General features: G+C 41.6%; 2 protein-coding genes across 2 annotated transcripts in view; both read right to left on the reverse strand.

Moving 5' to 3' along the window:
- Positions 1–4,507: 4,507 nt before the first annotated feature.
- LOC142381846 (phospholipase A and acyltransferase 3-like) overlaps positions 4,508–22,057 on the reverse strand; it is a 36,552-nt gene continuing 19,002 nt past the window's right edge. The window contains exons 2-6 of the mRNA XM_075467107.1: positions 14,327–14,369; positions 8,683–8,726; positions 8,380–8,491; positions 7,992–8,281; positions 4,508–5,147 (exon numbers count right to left, since the gene is read on the reverse strand). Of these exons, the coding sequence (XP_075323222.1) occupies positions 5,100–5,147; positions 7,992–8,281; positions 8,380–8,491; positions 8,683–8,685 (453 nt within the window). The 5' untranslated portion in view covers positions 8,686–8,726; positions 14,327–14,369 and the 3' untranslated portion in view covers positions 4,508–5,099. The remainder of the gene's footprint in view (positions 5,148–7,991; positions 8,282–8,379; positions 8,492–8,682; positions 8,727–14,326; positions 14,370–22,057) is intronic.
- LOC142381847 (phospholipase A and acyltransferase 3-like) lies at positions 16,682–20,529 on the reverse strand. The gene is made up of 4 exons (XM_075467108.1): positions 20,431–20,529; positions 20,046–20,139; positions 17,012–17,316; positions 16,682–16,936 (listed from the first exon to the last, which is right to left on the reverse strand). Exons 3-4 carry the CDS (start codon positions 17,228–17,230, stop codon positions 16,841–16,843), a joined length of 315 nt encoding a protein of 104 aa, XP_075323223.1. The 5' UTR covers positions 17,231–17,316; positions 20,046–20,139; positions 20,431–20,529; the 3' UTR covers positions 16,682–16,840.

Here is a 22,057-nt window from a genome sequence, read left to right on the forward strand (position 1 = left end):
GCGCGCGCCTTTCAAATAAACACAGAAAACAGGATGTTTGATGGCATTTCGTGTGGATGCACCGGGTTTCGCCCGGGGCGTAAATCAGTGTCGGACCGCCACTGCTCGTGTTTTCTTCTTTCTGCAGTCTTCATTCTCACTCTCCGGTGCCTGCACACTTATTAATGGTACCGTGTATAGTACAATGTCTCCTTATAGCAGACAGGTCCCTTTGAAATAAGAAAATGTGCCGGTTGATTTTCAGAGCTCCCAAAGTACGTCCGTCTAGAGCGCCATCTTGATCCGCCCCCCCAGCATGGTTGCCGCGTCTGCACAGTGTTGCCAAAAAAAAATCACAAGAAGTCGCTATTGGCTCTCTGAAAAGTCGCTAGATGTCGCTAGATTGCGTCATGACGTCATAAGTGACGTAACCACGCCCATATTATATATTTTCGCTCCTGCCTGAACCGAAATCAGCCGGCCTGAAGCTGATTTCAGCTCTGAACTCTGTAAACTTTAGCAACATTTGAAACTTTTCAGGCCAGAAAGTAGTCGTTTAGATCCCCAACGTGTTAAAAACCTGCCAAAATACCGGCTATTTACAATTTTGTTCCGACGAATTCGGCGCTACTAAAGCTAGCCGCAGTGAGCTAACGCACTTCCGGTTATTTTCACAAAATAAAATACCCGTTGCCTTTTATCATAGGGAAAGCCATTACGATAAAAAGGTGCTTTTGTTTTGAAAACAGGAAGTGAACATACCCTCGTTGTAGCTAGCTTGAAACTGACGTTTTGACAGGAAATGACGGTATGCCGGGTTGCCGCCGTCCTGCAGTGCTTCTGTCTCGGCTTGAATGGTGTCGCGGGGCAACTGATTTGTCACTCACAAAACAAGTTAAATTGTCGCTAGATTCAGCCCGAAAGTCGCTAAGTCGCTAGATTATTTTTTTTGTCGCCAGAGATGGCCAAAAGTCGCTAAATCTAGCGACAAAGTCGCTAAATTGGCAACACTGCGTCTGCAAGCGCGAGCGGTGTTAATGACGTCACGATGTGGCGCAAGTCGATGCGCCAGTAGTTCTTCTCCGTCACAGAGGTGGCGCTGCTACGTGAAGGTTACCGCTACTCTACAACCACGAAGGTGGAGAAGAAAACAATGAAGAGCAGGAACACTGTCATCCATGATGCTGCTGCAGTATCTGGATAATTTTAATTTTTTTAATTCAGTTAAAAGAGATGAAGGTCTGAAGCCCCCAAGAGCTCCTGGCTGCAGACTCTCTTTTAGCGACGCACCGTCACAAAACCACCGCGAAAGCCTGATCATTTCTGCCTGCAGTGTTGTGGATAGGTTGTCATTGAATAAAGGAGCAGAAATAGACAGAAGATGGAAGAAAAGACGGGGCATTCCGCAGACATTTAGCACCTCTCTGTGATAAGCAGCAGTTAGCTTGGTTAGCTGCTGTTTATCTGCAGTGAAGGTGTCATTTGTCTGAAGATTATTGTGTTTACATGCGCCATTTTGTAAAGTGTTTAGCTTAATCTCTGCTATGTTATGACAAATATGTATGAGACATGCATACAGCATTATTATTATTTTCTTTCCTTAACCCAGTTCTCACGGGTTGACCATCAATAAAGCCAGTATTTTAATAAAGACGACCTCGCCTCGTGCCTATCACTGGAGGAGCTACAGTCCCCATTTGTTGAGCTTCCTGTTCCATTTCTGATATTCGTGCCTTCAGTTTATCCTCTCCCTGCTCCGTTTCTTCAGGGTTTCTTTAATCCTTCATGTTCTCAGTGAGAGCGCCACCTGCTGGACACAACACACTCTACATACAGTAGCTCAGCTCAAATGAATGCTTTAACTGGAATCTTACAGACATTGGAACTGGCAGAAGAATTTATGATGTTGAGTGGCTGAATGAAGATGTTTCTGACCCAGTTTGAACACTTGTTGGATGTTCTGATGATTTCTCCCTTTTTGTCCTGTAGGTGCTGTGTTTCTGTGGTTCTGTTGTGTTTTACAGGATTGATTTTTTTCTGCTGAAAAGAGAGAAAGCTGAATGAAGATGCTATCTTTTTATAAGGAGGGCAGTATTTTTCATTCATTATTACTCAAGCATAGAATTAATTTGGCTTGAAGTTAAGTTTTGTTTTCTATCATGTTCTCAGATGTGTTTAATTGTGTCATTTGGCTTTCTTATACAACATTTAATTGTACAAACAGGCTGTTTGCTTTAACTCCATATAAAGACAGTCGTTATTTATTAAAACTCCTAACTTCCCCAAGCAGTTAAGAAACTCTAACATTCAGCGGATCAAATAAAACTGATAAATAAGCCTGGAAAACTGCCTTTTTTAGAAGGTCAGACAGAGATGACAATTTGTTTTTAATAGCGGTCTATTTATTGTAAATCTTTCTTTTCTTTTTTGCACATAGAAGTGTTTTATAGTCTTTTGCTCTATCACTTTTGGTACTTTTTTAGATTATAGCTTCTTTTATTATTGCTATTTTTGCACTGAAAGGGGCTGCGGACAGTTTGTTCTACTCTGTATAATGACGAAAAGTTGCTTCTGTCGTGTTTTATTTGGCAGCTCGTTCATGCTCGCACTATTTTCTTAGCGGTGGCGGAGTAATATCAACGAACATCCAGTACAAAATGTCAAATAAAACACAACAGAAGCAACTTTTCCACACGAAATTTGATATGGATTACCAGTGCACACCAGTAACCACTCCGGTGAGTTGATTATTTTGAAAATGGACGTTTATTGTGCTTTTACGGACCTTTGTAGACATGCGCATGACTTGCCATTCTGAAGCAGGTTGAGAAGAATCAAAATTAGCCAAATACCGGAGACAGCAGTAAACATCAAAAAAGCGGTGAGGGGGTTCTAAAACATTGCAGACGACTCAGAAAAGAGGCTTAATGTTGAAAATACCGGAGTTCTCCTTTAAAGGTTAGTTTGTTTCTTTTTTAACCAGGAATTAGTTAGTTAGATCAATTACTCTGATCAGAAGTGCAATAAGGCTGAGTTTAAAGTGGACACAGTCATACTTTCAGTCACACATTTAAACTGTACATACAATTAAATAATATGTCTATCTTCTATGAGTAATAATAAGTTTATAGTAGATATAACTCTGTCCTAAATGCGCCACGGACAAACTCGAAAGCAGATTTCACATCAAAAGTTTTCATGCGGCCCCCCGACCTGCAGGGGGCGCTGTGGAGCCACCATCACAGAGAAGAAGCCACCTTTTCATCTTGATATGAGCCTACTTTTTCTATCATTTCGTTTTACTGAAACACGAACGGGCCACACTAAAGACTTTAATTTAAAAAATATATATTTTCTGGTTTCTTCCTTCTTCGACTGAAAGTCTTCAGTTTGTGCTGGATTGTGAAGCTAAACTTTTAAAACTCTTTCTGCTGGATCTGCTCGTCATTTGGCACCAGGATAAACTAACTGTGTCTGTCTGGTTTTTGCATGCTTCCTTAATCTTCCTTAATTACAGTTCGTGTGGAAGAGATTGTGACTTCTGTTGACACCTTTTTTTGCTTTAATGTGTTCATATATTTAACTCGGCAGGAGAAAGCAGAGACAGAAGTGGCTCATAATAAACAGCTTGATAATGTCAGGTTTTATGGGGGTGTTTTTATGTCCCTTTTGCAGTTTTAATACAGTCTGATCAGCCCTGTATTTGAGGAGGAAACTGTGTTCTGCCACAAAAAGAAAGAGCTCCATCAGTCCAACATGGCACCTGGCAGGAGAACACAACCCAGTGTCCTTCCACAGTTTGTGTGGCAACAATATGAAGAATATCAACAGCAATAACAGAATGAAATGCGTTTCTGGACAGCCAACATCTGGTTAAAATAATAATATATTGTGTATAAATGTACATAAATGAGCATCACTTCAGTGTTTAATAGTTTCTATTTTAAATCATCTGTCAAACATTTATTTTCTTACCCTTTTATGATCAGTGAACTTAATATTTAAACTTTTAAACAGATCAAATGGAGTGAGCAGTTCTCAGACCATGGACATCACAATATATTACAACAATATTGTTGTAATGTTTTAAATACTTGAACACAGTTTTTCTAGAGAAGATAATTGTTTTGTATATGGGAGTATCGTCCATTGACTCTTTTGGGCTTTCACATGCGCGAGCATACCTCAGTAGCGTCAGCCGCTTGCAAACATGAACAATTCTGATCTAATGTCGTTTTATTTTAATCTAGAAATGAATTACGATTATATTTGTTCGGTCTCTGGCAGAAATCACAATATCTTTCCATTAGGACACCGAGCAGCATTCTTCTGTTGCTGTTTGGATGCAGGGAAATCATTTGAAGCCCAGTGTTGTTTTATGTTGCTGTCGTACTTCTATTTAAGGGAGAACTTCTTAGAATGACAGCCTTCCATCAACATCCACAGAATGTCATTTATATAAAACATTTTACAGTGAAACGAAGACAAACGTTACTATCAAAATGTTTCTCTTAGTTTTGGAGCATTTGGCAGAGTTTGTAGTTAATAGTAGTAATAATTTCTTATTGATCAAATCAGATCAAATCCAGGAATGCTTGTTACTGAAGTTGTTGAAGGGAAGCCATGACGCTCAGGAACTCACTGTAGATGTCAGGTTTGAGTGAAGGGTACTGCTTTATTACAGCGAGAAACATCACATCACAACACAGCAGGTATGCGCATCATAAGTCTGAAGAACCACTTCTCTGTGCCTCATCTGTAGACGTTAAACACAACAGTCATTTCTTAAAAACACCATAAAAAGAGTGATGGCCTAAAACTTATTTGAGTATATCGAATGATTTTTTTACCTAAGGAAAATGTTACAACTCAGGGCCTTAACCTCTAACCTCTGCTTAACCACATAATGTACATGACAGCTACATCAGGTCACTTTATGTTGGCGTTTTTAATCAAGGGAACGATTCTTGAGAAAGAATATAAATCAAAATTTGCATAACATGTTCTTTACCATGAAAGGGCACAACATGGCATCTCAGGCAGAGAAACTCTTCCATCGGTGAACGCATCATGTGGCGATAGTGACGACTAACTCACTGTGATTAGTTAAATTTAAACTATCATCCCAACCAGGAAAGAGGTCCAGCCAACCCACCAGTTGCAACCGTCTGCGGGGAGAAAACAAACACCTTTTAGACAGAGAGTATTTTTCATAGAGCACCTCCATATTAAAGCTTTACTCTTGTGTTTTTGTGCTTGTTTTTCTCCTCACTTGATGGGGATGAAAATCTGACGGCTCATGAATTTATGTGGACTTCCTATGAATATGGGAACAGAGATGCTTCCCCCGTGGGTAAAAAGTCATTTTTGAGGGTTAAAGGCCTCGTCAATCCGACTCCGTGGTCACGCAGAGGCTGTTAAACCTTTCCAAGTTCTCTGTCGGGATGTCGGATACGCAAGGCAGTTCACCTCCCGATCAGTAGGCGACGCTACGCTAGACGAGCTAATCTGGCGACGTCTATGGTGAAAGTGGTTGATTGATTGTTCACCTTCCGGCTCCGTTCCACTCCTCACAGTGAACGATGGCGACCGAGAGAGAGAGACTGTTGTTGGAGTTGGAGCTTGTTGATGTTGAAATGCAAATCATTTTGACCAAATGTTGACCGGCACACAGGAAACTCTTTCAAAAATGGCGGCGTTGTTGTTGTTCTGAGAGGAAGGAGCTAAACCGGAGAAGTGATTCCGGAAATGATGTTGTTAGCCGACCAATCACAACCCTTGAGGTCTCCGCGAGTCTCCGGCTGTGTTCCAAACCGCCTACTGCATACTTCCATTCTGCATACTCATCGATCAGACAGTATGCAGAGCGTTTACCCACAATGCATTTCGCTCCTGCCCGAGCCGAAATCAGCCGGCCTGAAGCTGATTTCACTTAAGCTCTAAACTCTGTAAACTTCAGCAACATTTGAAACATTTTCAGGTGAGAAAGTAGTTGTTTAGATCCCCAACGTGTTGAAAACCTGACAAAATACCGGCTGTTTACAATTTTGCTCCCACGAATTCGGCGCTACTAAAGCTAGCCGCAGTGAGCAACTAGCCGCAGCGTTGCCTTTTATCATAGGGAAAGCCATTACGATACAATTGGTGCTTTTGTTTTGAAAACAGGAAGGGAACCTACCCTCGTTGTAGCTAGCTTGAAACTGCCGTTTTGACAGGAAATGACGATCGGCGACGTCACGTTACGTTGCATCTTGGGTAGTTTGAGTATGAGTAGTAACCTCATGATGCATACCCAACATTTCGGAGAATCTAGTATGCATCCGGGAACTTCTCGCGTACTAAAACTCACATACTAACTCAAAAAGTTTGTATGAGAAGGAGGAGTAGTAGGAGAAGTATGTGGTTTCGAACACAGCCTCCGTCTCCTCGACGGATAGATAGGAATTTTGGCCGACGCACGCAAGCGACGGAGAGCGTCTCCGGGAGGCTCTCCGTGACGAAAAACTGCGTTCAAGTATTTAAAACATTACAACAATATTACTGGGCATGTATTGTTGTAATATTTTAAATACTTGAACGCAGTTTTTCTAGAGAAGATAATTGTTTTGTATATGGGATTATCGTCCATTGACTCTTTTGGGCTTTCACATGCGCGCGCCTACCGACAAGAGGTAAGTGACATGCTGTTTATAAAGTTGTTTTGTAACGTCCCCATGCCAGTAATGTGAGAACCATGCATATGGTTTTGATGGTAAGGCTTGTGACTTTATTGTCGGATGGTTTATAAAGTGGTGTGACGTTTCTGCAGTGTGCAAGTTGTTGTTTTACGTGGAAGGTTTAGCTCTTGCCCCTTAGCCACCACGTATTTGGTTAGCATGACAGGCTGCGCAAACAGCGCAATCGCTTCACAGGGAGCGCCGATTTGCACCGGTCTGTGTCCTACCGTCAGTATTTGACAACCTCTAGCAATGGAAATGCGCTTCAAATGCCCCGGAGTTCCCCTTTAAGACTTCGTTTTAGGGTTATAATTAGGTTATGTTCAGGTTTACGCTAACGGTTCGAAGTTAAAGGGGAACTTCGCTTTTTTTTTTAAAACCTGGACCTTATTTCTGGCATAAAATACGTTCATCAAACAGTTTGGTGAAAGTCGGCGTCACCAAATGAGCTGTGCTGCAGCGGCGCGCGGTGATGACGTCATCTCACTCGACACGTGTGGAGAAAGCTTCCTATCAGCCCCCCGATAGCCCCGGATAACAACAACACGGCAGCTCTGAGCTAACAGCTCAATAACACGCGTTCATTCATTCATTGGTCTTAAAGTATAGATGAAATAAAGACAGATAATGCCTTATTTAGAGGCTGTATTGTCTCTGTCCTGTTCTCTCCCGTTATATGGATATACGCCGATCTCCAGTGATATAAATATCTTCAGAAGGACGCCGACTTTCACCACTTCCTGTTGACCTCTTCACCACCAACAACAACAACAAACTCAGGCATTGGAGAAAGATGGAGAACGCAGAGCAAGATGAAGCTACGTCCCTCTACATTTGGTCTGTGATGAGCTGCTTGTTGCAAAACTCGATGCCCAACGGAGCATTCTCCATCGCGTTGTTTGTTTTTTTCTGACGGCGACAACAACAGTAATATCGTCTCCTTTGACTTCCGGGTCACGACCCCGGGAAAACATCTGGAGCATGCGCAAAACGCAAAGTCTGATTCACCACGTGCTTCAGCGTCTACAAGCAGGTTTAGTGTGACTTTCAACCCAGTTATCTCGGGGTCTTAATCCGATCCGATCCAATTCTTAGTCAGATTAAGGTGTCTACATGCACTTAATAACTCAGTCTGATTGTAATTTAGCCAATATCCGATCCTTCCAGTGCCATGTGACCCCACTGACTGATGCGGAATCACAGAATGTCAGTCACAGCTTGAAAAGCTTGTGTGAGAACTAGATAAAAAACTAAAATGTCGTTTTATTTGGCCAAAATAGCACAAGATGTACATACCAGTACCTGACTGGACACCTTTACCCCGTAGCGCATCTCATTGGCAAAGTGTTCACAGTTGTAAGTGAGGAGGTCGTATCGCAGTTCTTCGCCCACCTTTGCATGGGCCCTTCTCACAATTTCCCCTGGACTGTAAGGTGTGTATTTGTGGTCCAGACTGTTGTTGACCACCCATTTGTTGTCTTCCACAGCATCTCGCAGCTTCACTTTTCTCACAAAGGCCCCTTTAGCGTCTCCACTTCCGATGCTGAAGCCGGAGTTGCTGAAGCTGCTGAAGCCTGAACCCCCCTCTGAGAAGACAAACCAGATGACAGAAAGAAACTAAACTTATTCAAGTGTGACGTGCTTGTGCACTGTGCTAAAAATTGTGTTTATTGGTGGGCCTCACCTTGCACAAAGTGCACAACAAAGTCTCCGCCAACATAGACAGCCCAGTGCTGATAAATCCCTCTGAAGATCTCAATCAAGTCCCCAAGCTCCGGCTGTTTTGTAACGTGGAACTAGAGGATTAAATCAGTTGTTTAGAACATTACTTGACTGAAATGGAAATCACAACTTTCAACAAACCACTGACTCGTTCTGTTGAGACCATTTGCAAAGAATAAAAAGTAAAAAATGACAAATTGAAATAATGCAAATTGATTTCTAGAAGTTTGTCTAACAAAATGAAAATAAAGAAACATGTCCAAACCATGTTGGAGTTTCTTCCGTTCGCAGAAACTTGATAGAAAATACCTGCAAGAAAAAGTAATCTTAGAAACCAAATCTTTGTGCACGAGAGACGGCGTTAATGTTTATGTTCATGCAAATGTTCTAATTCTATTGTTCTCTTCTGTAAATGCACTCGGTGCTGCTGATCTGGCATTCAAAGACTCTCACTCCTTGTGGTGATAACTGCGCATGTGGCTGAGCAAGAACTGAATAAAAAACAGGGTGCAGTTACTTAGAAGTCATTTCAACCCTATTTCTGGTTGGTTTGCTTTCCATCAGCAGAGGTCAGATTAAAGTAGAGACATTTTTTCTCTCTTTGTCATGTATGAAACACAGAAAGAGCAGAACAGTTTGGAAGGGGCTCAAAAGAAGAGGAGCGTCATGAAATGAATTACTTCTTCGTGTTTCTAGAGTTAAGAATGCAGACACTGAACTTAAGGCAGTAGGTTTGTCTGACGTCCATCTCGGTGCAGAGCTGCAGGAAAAAAAATCTTCCTTCTATTATTAACTTGTGTTTCTCTTTCTCAGCAGGAATCCCTGAGCTGGTGTCATCGTACTTGCTGAACACTCTTTTCTTGCATTTTGTTCGTATGAAACAGCAGAATGTAAAGTGCTTTACATAGCCGATAATATTAAATATTCAAGGTAAACGCAAGAAACTTGTGCTAAAGAAAAAAAATAAAAAATGGGCCAGACTCAGTGAATAATTCCCTATACTCCCTATGATATAGACCAGTGAGCAGTGCTGACCAACATGTCATTGGGGTCATCAGGTGGGAACCTCCTTTCATCAGTGTTTCATCTAGTTGGGCCCACCACACCTCCATGAGGCTAGAGAGTGACCACTGGCATCCCAGAGTCACTCCAATAATGCCAGCCAACACTGCCCCTCACACCACAACAACCAATTTATTTTTTTTTTTTTCCCCAGCCACAAGCTACCTCAGCCTCTCACCAACTGCACACCAGTCACAGCGGGGTGGGGATACAAACCTTGGTTCGGGTAGGGGGCAATGTTCCCTCTAACTTTTCATGTGTCTGGGCAAACACACAAGCTCCCTGAGCACACTGAGGACCACTGTGAGCAACATCAGATGTGCACACTGTGGCCACACACCTGTATCACACCTGCTATAAACCTTCATATCAAGTTACATGGCTTATTAAAAGAATCAAATTACAGCAGCAATTTTCATTATTTTACTTTTAATATGGGCCCACTTAAAATGAAAAAGACAAAAATCTTGTTGTTCATGAGATGTGTAGCCATCTGACTTCTTTAAAACTATTGTAAGCTCTGTCCAAACAGATTTGCAGCAAATAATAAACTGCTCACTTCAATCAGGCACGTTTCCTAAACCCTTAAAATTAGCTGCCATCAAGCCACTCCTAAAAAAGACAACATTGGATGCTTCCATTTTAACCAACTACAGACCCATCTCAAATCTTCCTTTTATAGCCAAGATTGTTGAGAAAGTGGTTTTTAATCAACTCAGTAACTTCTTGAACTCCAGTGGACTCCTTGACAAATTTCAGTCAGGCTTCCGACCTCACCACAGTACAGAAACGGCTCTTATTAAAGTGTTAAATGACATAAGGTTGAACACTGACTCAGGCAAGGTGTCAGTTCTGGTATTGTTGGATCTCAGCGCTGCATTTGACACTGTGGATCACAGTATACTGCTGAACAGGTTGGAAACCTGGGCAGGACTCAGCGGGACAGTCCTAGAATGGTTCAGGTCCTACTTGGAGGAGCGGAGTTATTTTGTGACTATTGGAAGTAATCAATCTGATCGAGTGGCTATGACGTGGAGTTCCTCAGGGGTCAGTTCTTGGACCCCTTCTGTTCACCCTATACATGCTGCCTCTGGGTCAAATTCTGAAGAACTCTAAAGTCAACTACCACAGCTATGCAGATGACACACAGATATATCTGGCACTGTCTCCAGATGACTGCAGTCCTATAGAGTCATTGTGCGACTGCTTAGAGCAAGTCAAAAAGTGGATGAACCAAAATTTCCTTCAGTTAAATCAAGAAAAAACTGAGGTCATTGTGTTTGGCAACAAAGAGAAGAGGTTTGCTGTCAGTAAACATCTTGAGTCACTGTCTCTAGAAACTAAAGACCAAGTCCGGAACCTCGGCGTGCTGATAGACTCAGACCTGACCTTCAACAATCATATCAAATCAGTCACCAAATCAGCCTTTTATCAACTTAAGAACATATCCAGAATTAAGGGTTTCATGTCCCAAACAGATCAGGAGAAGCTGATTCATGCTTTCATCTCCAACAGACTTGACTACTGTAACGGTCTTCTGACTGGACTCCCCCAAAAGAGTCTCAAACAGCTGCAGCTCATTCAGAACGCTGCAGCCCGAGTTTTAACCAGAACAAAGAGATCACATCACATCACCCCAGTTCTCAAGTCTTTACATCGGCTCCCGGTCAGATACAGAATAGATTTTAAAGTTCTGCTGCTCGTCTACAAATCACGGAACGGTTTAGGTCCAGAATACATGAATGACATGCTAGCAGAGTATAAACCCAGTAGAGCTCTGAGATCTACTGACTCAGGTCAGATAGTGGAGCCCAGAGTTCAAACTAGACACGGTGAAGCAGCTTTTAGCTGTTATGCTGCACACAACTCGGACAAACTACCAGCAGAACTGAAATCAGCCACAACTGTAAGCACTTTTAAATCCAGGTTAAAAACATTTCTCTTTCGGTGTGCTTATGGTTGAGTTTATATTTTTCTTTTTCCCCTCTTCTTTGATTGCTTTAATTTTTATTCTATTTTTTTTTTCTCTTTAAATTGCTTGTTTTTATGGTGCTTTATGCTGTTCTTTTAAATGCCTTGTCTTTATGTAAAGCACATTGAGTTGCCTGTGGTATGAAATGCGCTATATAAATAAAGATGCCTTGCCTTGCCTAGTATGTTATATGTTATATGTGAGAGTCATGCTTTGCAGCCTGCATGTTTTGCAGAGTAGACCTTCCTCACAAAAAAAGAAAAAAAAAAAATCACCCAGTTTCACCGCTTGTTCTTCTGTTTGCACATACTCAGACAGCCATTCCATCCTAACAGAACCGCATTTCTTTTTTTACTTTGGCTTGATGAGTGGATGTGTCGCTGGCGCTGCCCGTTCCTGTCATCCACCGCACTGTTGTTAGCTAGCTAACCTGCACGGCGCGTATGGGCAGGGCACATATGAAAGCACTATCAATGCTACGATTGGCTGCATAGCGTATGTAAACCGTATCGTATCATTGGCTGAATACCTGTCACACTGCGTTACATTGAAAAATGATACAAAAAAACATTAGGTCTGGTATTAGATATTAATTAATACATTTATGGTGAATTTTATGCGCTACATAGATTTTCTTGTGCGCTGAGAATGTGCGAGCAGTGCGCGACAAAACACACGAGCAGTTCCAGCAGACAAACTCATCTAAACAGTCCTATAATCACTAAAAATGCCAGCAAAAACAAAGCCATACAACTCACTCAAAGCAAACTCACCCAAAATGGCCGCCTGGTTTCAAAAGGCTCACATGGGCCACACCATAGGACCACACCCTCCACTTAAATATCTTGAACTTCTTCTTTGTTTTTTCCAAAAGTCTGTTTTCCCTAAGTGCTCCCCCTGCTGGGCCCCCAGCTGCTATTGCTTCTTCTAATCCAAATCCACTGACTGGACTTTAAAGGTATATGCCACGCCCAGGCCAAATTAAAGGGGAACTCCGGGGCATTTGAAGCGTGTTTCCATTGCTAGAGGTTGTCAAATAATGATAGTAGGACACAGAGAGGTGCACATCTGCGCTCCCTGTGTGAAGATCGCTCTGTCCGCACAGCATGTCATGCGAGGCTAATACGTGGTGGCTAAGGGGCAAGCGCTAACCCTTCCACGTAAAACAACAACTTGCACACTGCAGAAACACCACTTTATAACCCATCCGACAATAAAGTCACAAGCCTTACCATCAAAACCATATGCATGGTTCTCACATTACTGGCATGGGGACGTTACAAAACAACTTTATAAACAGCATGTAACTCACCGGCTGGTTGTAGGCTCGCGCATGTGAAAGCCCAGAAGAGTCGATGGAGAATAATCCCATATACAAAACAATTATATTCTCTAGAAAAACTGCGTTCAAGTATTTAAAAAATTACAAGAATATTACTGGGCATGTATTGTTGTAATGTTTTAAATACTTGAACGCAGTTTTTCTAGAGAAGAGAATTGTTTTGTATATGGGATTATTCTCCTTTAAGTGTATCCCTGCATTCCCAATGCATCCAAATCTCCAACCCACAAGCTGACGAGTCGCACATAGACACACACACATGCACCCCATGCATGTGCACACACACACGTATATACAAGGGATAATGTTCATTAAAAGCGCCGTCTTAACCGTCACTGACAGTAAAACGAGTAAAAAGGGATAAGATATTCAAATAAAATAAAAAAATGGTTTAAAACAGGTTCATTTATAGTACAAAGAATATAAATGTGTTAAATAAGTAACAATTAAATAAATTGGTAAAATACTGACTATAATCCCAGCTGCCCGCAGGTCTTCAGGAAGGCTGTTCCATAAACACTAAAAGATGCTTCTCCGTAGGTTTTAGCCCCACATTAGGAATCAATAAGAAACCTGAGGGAGGCTCATAGACTAAAGGCAGGTCAGATAAATACTGAAGACTAAAACCATTAACAGCTTTTTATCCCCAACATAATGCTGTTTTCACACACATAAATGTCTTCTCATCTATATTGGTCCCGACCAGGTTAGGTCCATAGAGTCTGTTACTACGGTAACTGACCGAGAGGTTAAGTTACCTCCCTTTGTGAAACAGGCTAGAGTTACCCCTCTTTCTCTGGTTTGAGTTACCTCCCTTTGTGAAACGGAAAACTCAGTTTCCCTCATTTCAGGGTCAATAAACTCAGAGTTTTCTCTCATTTCAGGGTTAATAAACTCAGAGTTTCCCTCATTTCAGAGTTAATAAACTCAGTTTTCCTCATTTCAGGGTTAATAAGCTCAGTTTCCCTCATTTCAGGGTTAATAAACTAAGTTTCCCTCATTTCAGGGTTAATAAACTCAGTGTTTCCCTCATTTCAGGGTTAATAAGCTCAGTTTTCCTCATTTCAGGTTAATAAACTCAGAGTTTCCCTCATTTCAGGGTTAATAAACTCAGAGTTTCCCTCATTTCAGGGTTAATAAACTCAGTTTCCCTCATTTCAGGGTTAATAAGCTCAGTTTTCCTCATTTCAGGTTAATAAACTCAGTTTTCCTCATTTCAGGGTTAATAAACTCAGTTTCCCTCATTTCAGGGACCCGACACCCCGAAGCGATTGCTGCCATCCAAGATCCTATAGTCTGTCATACACAGTAAAATCCTAAAACCAACTGGCAGGGAGCCTGTGAAGGAATACCAAGACCAAAGTTAAGCGTTTGCGCTTTATTCAAACCAGTCGAACCATCTGTGAATGATTAAAGCACAAATGACTTCTCCCGGGTCTTTAAGGGACCTTTAAGGATCTCTAAGTTTGAAGAAGATTGATTTAACAGCTGTGCTGATCTGCCTATCCGACTAAATCCAACAAAAGTACTTACTTTGCTGCTTCTCTTCTGTTCTTCTGTGGTTCTCCTACTAAGACTGAAAGAGAAAGTAAAGGGTTTGTTGGGCTGGAAGAAGGGACTCCCCCACCAGTGGGAGCGGTCATTTCCTTCCTCGGGGTCATTGAAGTAATTCTATAAATGGAAGAAGAGTTCTAAAAGGCACTGCCTGCGTGCTGCGTATTATCGTTAAATCTAAAAAGAAGAAAGATTTTCCTGAAGCCCACAACAGCAGCCAGAGCCTCTCATCAGAAGCTGTAGCTGCTCCAGTTCTTCAGTCATTGATCATCCTGTTAGACATGAGCCAGTTTAAGCTTTTCCTGGTGATATAATGCTTCCAATCATCAACAGAAACTGTTTTTGAGGAGTTTTAAAGCAAAGAGGCTGTGACACATATGTCATATTCGTGGTTGCTGTTGGAGCGCCATCTGCTGGACACAGTGATAACACATGAGGTGCAGCAGGTCAGAGGAGAGCTCTCCGACAGCCCGCCGTGATCACAGCAGGTTCTTGGCCATCGCTGCGGAGACCCAGGCTGTGTTGGAAACCGCATACTACATACTACATACTGCATACTGCATACTACATACTTCCATATCAATCAATCAAACTTTATTTATATAGCCCTTATAATAGCCAACTGGTACTCAAAGTGCTTTACAACAGGATAAAAACAACAATACATAAAACAAAACATAAAACACGATTCAGAAATGGTAAAAGTGCTAAAAGTCCTGCAGGGCATTAAACGCCTTCCACAAGTGCAATAAAATGAATTGGATAAAATTTGTATAAAATTAAGATAATTAAAAAAGAGCGGATAGAATGGATGCATAGTGGCCCTAATCAGAGTTCGAACGCCAGTCTGAAAAGGTGGGTCTTAAGCTTCGATTTAAAAAGGCCGAGATCAGTGATGGTGCGGATATCATGGGGCAGTTTGTTCCACAGTCTAGGAGCAGCAATGGCAAAGGAACGATCACCCCACTGTTTAGATCTCGACCTTGGGACCTCTAAAAGAAGCTGACCCGAAGAGCGCAGGGCTCTACCGCAGTTGCGAAAAGTTAAAATGTCCGACAGATAAGAAGGTGCCAAGCCATTAGTGGCGTTAAAAACATACTGCATACTGCATACTCATCGATCAGACAGTATGCAGAGCGTTTACCCACAATGCACTTCGCTCCTGCACGAGCCGAAATCAGCCGGCCTGAAGCTGATTTCGCTTAAGCTCTAAACTCTGTAAACTTTAGCAACATTTGAAACATTTTCAGGTGAGAAAGTAGTCGTTTAGATCCCCAACGTGTTGAAAACCTGACAAAATACCGGCTGTTTACAATTTTGTTCCCACGAATTCGGCGCTACTAAAGCTAGCCGCAGTGAGCAACGCACTTCTGGTTATTTTCACTAAATAAAATACCCGTTGCCTTTTATCACAGGGAAAGCCATTACGATACAATTGGTGCTTTTGTTTTGAAAACAGGAAGTGAACCTACCCTCCTTGTAGCTAGCTTGAAACTGTCGTTTTGACAGGAAATGACGATCGGCGACGTCACGTTACGTTGCATCTTGGGTAGTTTGAGTATGAGTAGTAACCTCATGATGCATACCCAACATTTTGGCGAATCTAGTATGCATCAAGGGGACTTCTCGCTGACTTAAACTCTCATACTAACTCAAAAAGTTAGTAGGAGTAGTAGGAGAAGTATGCGGTAGAAAGGCCTGATGCTCTCTCTGCTCTGTGTATGCATACGTCACAGCTGCTGTTCTGCAATACTTTTTTCCAGAGGAGGCATCTCTGGCTTTGTGTTTCATATCTTCTGAACCTCTGTCATGTCCTCTCACCCTGAAACTGGTCGGAGCAGAAGGTTGTTATCCTCCACCTGTTAAAAGAGACTTTTCAGCTTTGATGCTTTGAACACCAGGAAGTGACTCAAGAAGTCAGGTTTGAGAAGACGAGTGAAGAAGCACAAAGAAGCACTTCTTCTAAAACTTCTTTTAGAAACTTCTTTTTCCTGGAGAACAATTTTGTGATGCAAATGTATTACTCTTTTGAACGCATATTGTTTTGAGAAGCAAAACGCTTTATTTTTTAAACCCCAGCCAACTAGCCGGACTACTTTCATCAACACCAAAACGAGGCTGGAACTCGGCTCACAGGACGCAGCAGGGGGTAAGAAGATGTTCATAAATAATATTGCTGATATGGGATGTCATACAGCTTCATGTCAAAAGAGGCAAACTATCCCTTTAAAGCCCGACCTAAAATCCCAGCTTGACTCCTTAACAATATTAAATCCTCATCAATCTAGTAGTTGTCGTTGTCTCTTTTAACTAAAAGAATATTTCCTCAGAAAGATTTGTGAAAAATATTCTTTATTCTCAAAACACTGAGAGGAAGACAGATGGCGCAGCGTGACACAGATGCAGAAAGACTTCCATCAGTAAACACATGATGAAGTAACGGGGACGAAGCTGCAAGCTGATCTGGAACAGACTCATAATGAACAATGCCAGTTAGTTTCTAAAAATGTTTAATACAAATCGCGTCACCTTTCTCTCAATCACCCCAGAAAGCGCTCCACTGACGCCTCCGTTTTGCACTTCCTGCACCTGCAGGGAGGAAACAAACACCTTTAAGGCATGCAGCAGGGAGCTGACTAACATGACTAACGTGGTCTGACCTACCTGAGTGGACTGGGCCGACCCGTATCGCAGTTCTTTGACAAAGTGCTCGCAGTTGTACTCGACGAGGTTGTATCGCAGCCTCTTGCCCACCAGTTCACGAGCATCTTTCACAATCTCTGTAGGTGGGCGAGGATGCCGATCGCTGTCGAGGCCGTTGTTTATTACCCACGGGTCACTTCCAGCCACATCCCGCAGCTTCTCTCTTTTCACAATGCCCATACTACCGAGCCCAGTCGTGCTGGCTAAGAGTGACCCGCTGAAGCTTGCACCGCTGGAGCTCGAACTGCTGGAGCTTGCACCCCCCTCTTAAGAAAAAGACCAAAGGACAGAAAGAGACAAAAAGAAGGGTTTATGCACTATAATGTTGCTACAAACTCACCAGCATGGCCAGTAATTCACATAAACCAAAGAGAGGGGCTCGGCGCCGCATCAGTGTGTGCTTACACACACAGTAAACTCTATTAGAGTAACTGTCATCATTTCTACCTTGTATTTTTAAGATTCAGTAAGAACTAAATCAAATCAAATTTATTTATAAAGCACATTTCATGTACAAACAATTCAAAGTGCTTTACATAAAATAAAAGCATTGCAGCGGGGAGTGGAAGAAGCATTAAAATACATAAAAGAATATAAAGAGAAACAAATCAAATAATTTAAATGAATGTAAAAACAAGCAACAGTCCAGATAAGTTCAAAGATATCGTGCAGATTTCATGCATAGACACATGAGAACAGAAATGTTTTTAACCTGGAGCTTCTTAAGTAAAATGAAACATTTTATTAACGTAACATGAATTATGGGGGAAGAGTACGTTTTACTTAGGTTTCCTCATACAATCTAAATGTTTAATAATTGTATGTACATAAACCTAGAAACACTACATAAACTTTACTCTGAAAGTGTATCGTTAAAATCTACTAAGTTACTTCATAACAGCAAATGCTACAGTTATATAAAATTTACTTAAAATTTTGAGTAAAATGATGTTGCTGCCTATGAAAAACAAGTAGACTTTACTTAATTTGTTTAAATAAATAGAACTTAAAACTTAGATGTAATCAAGTAAATGTTACTTAATATCTTTAAAACTGTTATGTTTTATGGTAAGTAAAAATTTACTTGATATTGCAGCATTAAATATTACTTAAATCATTTGAGTGCAAATACTTACAAAGGGTTTTTTTTTTTTTTCGGTGCAGCAGCCAATCAGAATGATGTTGATGGCTAGTGCAGACTGATGCAATAACTCTGAACATCTTGTGTCTTTCTACATGTTTGTCAGCTGATTTTTATTTAATCTTAATCTAAGATATAAGACAGTTAATACTGCAGCAATATGATTTCCCTTTGAGAATGATCAAAGTATTCGTAAATTAAACTAAACTGAATTAAAAACCTTCACTGGTGTCTCAGAGATGTATCAGTGGTGAATTAAAGGGGAACTCCGGGGCATTTGAAGCGTGTTTCCATTGCTAGAGGTTGTCAAATACTGACGGTAGGACACAGAGAGATGCAGATCTGCGCTCCCTGTGTGAAGATAGCGCTGTTCGCTCAACCTGTCATGCGAGGCTAATACGTGGTGGCTAAGGGGCAAGTGCTAACCCTTCCACGTAAAGTATTTAAAACATTACAACAATATTGTTGTAATATATTGTTGTAATGTTTTAAATACTTGAACGCAGTTTTTCTAGAGAATATAATTGTTTTGTATATGGGATTATTCTCCATCGACTCTTCTGGGCTTTCACATGCGCGAGCCTACAACCAGCCGGTGAGTTACATGCTGTTTATAAAGTTGTTTTGTAACGTCCCCATGCCAGTAATGTGAGAACCATGCATATGGTTTTGATGGTAAGGCTTGTGACTTTATTGTCGGATGGTTTATAAAGTGGTGTGACGTTTCTGCAGTGTGTAAGTTGTTGTTTTACGTGGAAGGGTTAGCGCTTGCCCCTTAGCCACCACGTATTAGCCTCGGATGACAGGTTGAGCGAACAGCGCTATCTTCACACAGGGAGCGCAGATTTGCACCTCTCTGTGTCCTACTATCAGTATTTGACAACCTCTAGCAATGGAAACACGCTTCAAATGCCCCGGAGTTCCCCTTTAACTCAACCCCCAGCCGTTGTTGCCAGGTGGGTTAATCATCATGTAAGATACTTAACAATCACTGCGTGCTGGGCGCGCTGATACGAGTTAAATGAGAAATATGAAATGTTGTGGCAACAGTGAGGCTCTAAGACTCTGTTATCCCTCATTTGCTCAACCTGTGCAGCAAGATGTTGGAGATATTTCATCAGTTTTGTTGCCGGCACCGTTTTCTTTGCTGCTGTGTTGGGGCAGCGGCATCAGAGCCAGCGACACTAACAGACTGGACACAATCATTCAGAAAGCTGCCTCTGCACTTGCTCTCAGGTTGGAGTCTGTTGAGACTTGTGGTGGAGAGGAGGACACTGAATAAGCTGTTGTTCATATACATACATACATACATACATACATACATACATACTTACATACATATATACCGACATACATACATAATATAAGTAATAAGGACCCAATCTGTCCTGGCCCTAAACTGTCTGCTGCAGAGACGCTTTCTTACTCTCCATCTACCCAGTTGGGTCTAACTTCACCATCATCTCAGAGCCTCTGGGAGGAAACATCTTCTACAGATTTATGTCTGAGATGTTTCATAGACTGTGCGTCCCAATTAGAAGGCTGAGCTGAGCTGTAAGAGATCGATCAATCTTTTTTCAAAAAAATCGTTTTTTTTTTTTTACACTGTTGGTTTTTCAAATTCAAAGTCTGATTTTGATGCTGTAAAAATTCAATATTAGAAATTCGTATTCAAACTCTGATGGCACAGAAAAACTTCCACAGAAACAGCCATGCACGCTCCTCAGAGTCAGAAAAGAAAGCACCTTTGAGCCTTCACGCTCCCCGTAGGGAGCTCCGTGGCACGTGCACGGCCGACCTAAAAAATAATCTTTAATATCTCAGAAACCAAAGCAGCACAAACTGAGCACTAACCGATCAATCACGTGGGTGGGGGTGTCAGCTTCACTCAGCTGCCTCAGCTGGGTCCGTTTTCAGCGAGCACGCGCTTCTTTCGCACGGGGCGGAGCTTGCAGGGAAACCAAAAACAACGGGACACATTTTGGCGAAGGAAAGGACTGAAATGAGTGAAACCTAAACGTTTGTCAGGCAGGTGGCTGTTTCAGGAAGCACAGAGAAACCTCTCTGTGGGAAACCCGGATCATGAAATACACCCATTCAACTTCTATAAGTGTTCAAGAAAAAGAAAATAGAAGACATATATCCAGTCCAGGCGAGTTTTTTGCCCTGAACGACACAAGTTATATAATTAACACATTTATATTACTATCATTTATTTATTCCAACCAAGTTTACTCACCGGGTCCTCCAGCTTACTGCCGGCGGCGGGTGATCTGCTCCGGTATTTTATTCAGGATCTCTGACGTCAGTAGAAAGTTTTCTTTCTGTTTATGTTAGCTGCCAGCTGCTGTAACAGAACAGGAAAGCAAAAGTAAAAACATTTCCCCCCCTTTTCCTTTTTTCAGACTTCCCAGAACACACGAGGGTAAATTTCCATGTCAGAAAAAAATATAACAACAATAATCAATAATCAACCAGAGACAGAGCAAATACAGAATATTAAAAGAATCTAATAAATATATAATATAAATATAAAACTATGTATGTGGACAGGAATAAGGTGGTGAGGCATAAAGGAAAGGCCAAGCTCAGGTCCTGTTGGTATTTGTGGTCGGATCCTACCTGGTGGATGTTTCCTGTTACCTCTTTGAGAGCTCGCTGCAGCCACTTTGGCCCAACAGGGGTGTCCAAGATGTCACAAACTGTCTTTTAAATCCGGTGATGGCCCACCAAAACATCTGCTTGTTTTCATCGACTTTTCCTCCACTTTTAATTGTATATTACAGTATAAATGATTAATAACAACATAAATATGTTTTAAAATAAGACTGTCGGGTGTCATTGGTCAGCAGTGAGGACCAGAACATGCATGGCCCGTAGCTCCAGAATTTACTGATTGGTGAAAGACATCTTTATTAAAGGGATAGTTCGCCTCTTTTGACATGAAGCTGTATGACATCCCATATCAGCAACATCATTTATGAACATCTTCTTACCCCCTGCTGCGTCCTGTGAGCAGAGTTCCAGCCTCGTTTTGGTGTTGATGAAGGAAGTCCGGCTAGTTGGCTGGGGTTTAAAAAATAAAGCGTTTTGCTTCTCAAAACAATGTGCGTTCAAAAGAGTAATACATTAGCATCACAAAATCGTTCTCCAGGAAAAAGTCAGACCTCCCAATCGCTTGGCGCTATTTTTGCCTCCCTTCATATCAATGCGTTCAGCCACCTAGCGATAGCCGCGCCTGTTACGGTGTTTGCTGCTCAGTCTGCACTTCGGTCTGCACAGCAGGCAGTGATACGAAGGGAGAGAAAATAGGGCCAAGCGATTGTGAGGTCTGACTTACCTTATGCCCTTATTGACATGTCAAGTGGGAATAGAAACAATTATTCAATTGTTTGTTTATTATCAGCTGAGATATATTGTTTTTGAACTAATATCACTGCAGAAGCAGAGGTTTTTATACTGTATCTAAGGTTTGGAATATTGTTTTTGCTATTGTGGGATGTTGTGTGTTAACATTCGTAAATAATGCAAAAACAATCCATAATTTTGTTGGGGGGCATAGCTTCTCTGTTAAGGAAACGTGTTTGACTGCATATTGTGTGAAATGACATGAAATGTGTGAATGGTATGGCCACAAAATACCCATGCTGTGCTTATTGTGTTAAGAGTTTAGAAAACGTATCTGAAGTATGGGTAAGCGCTTGTTAGCGATTGAAAAAAACTTTAAATGCGCCACGGACAAACTCAAAAGCAGATTTCATATCTAAAGTTTTCATGCGGCCTCCCGACCTGCAGGGGGCGCTGTGGAGCCACCATCACAGAGAAGAAGCCACCTTTTCATTTTGATATGATCCTACTTTTTCTAT

Source organism: Odontesthes bonariensis, chromosome 6 (assembly GCF_027942865.1).
Source record: "Odontesthes bonariensis isolate fOdoBon6 chromosome 6, fOdoBon6.hap1, whole genome shotgun sequence".
NCBI lineage: Eukaryota > Metazoa > Chordata > Actinopteri > Atheriniformes > Atherinopsidae > Odontesthes > Odontesthes bonariensis.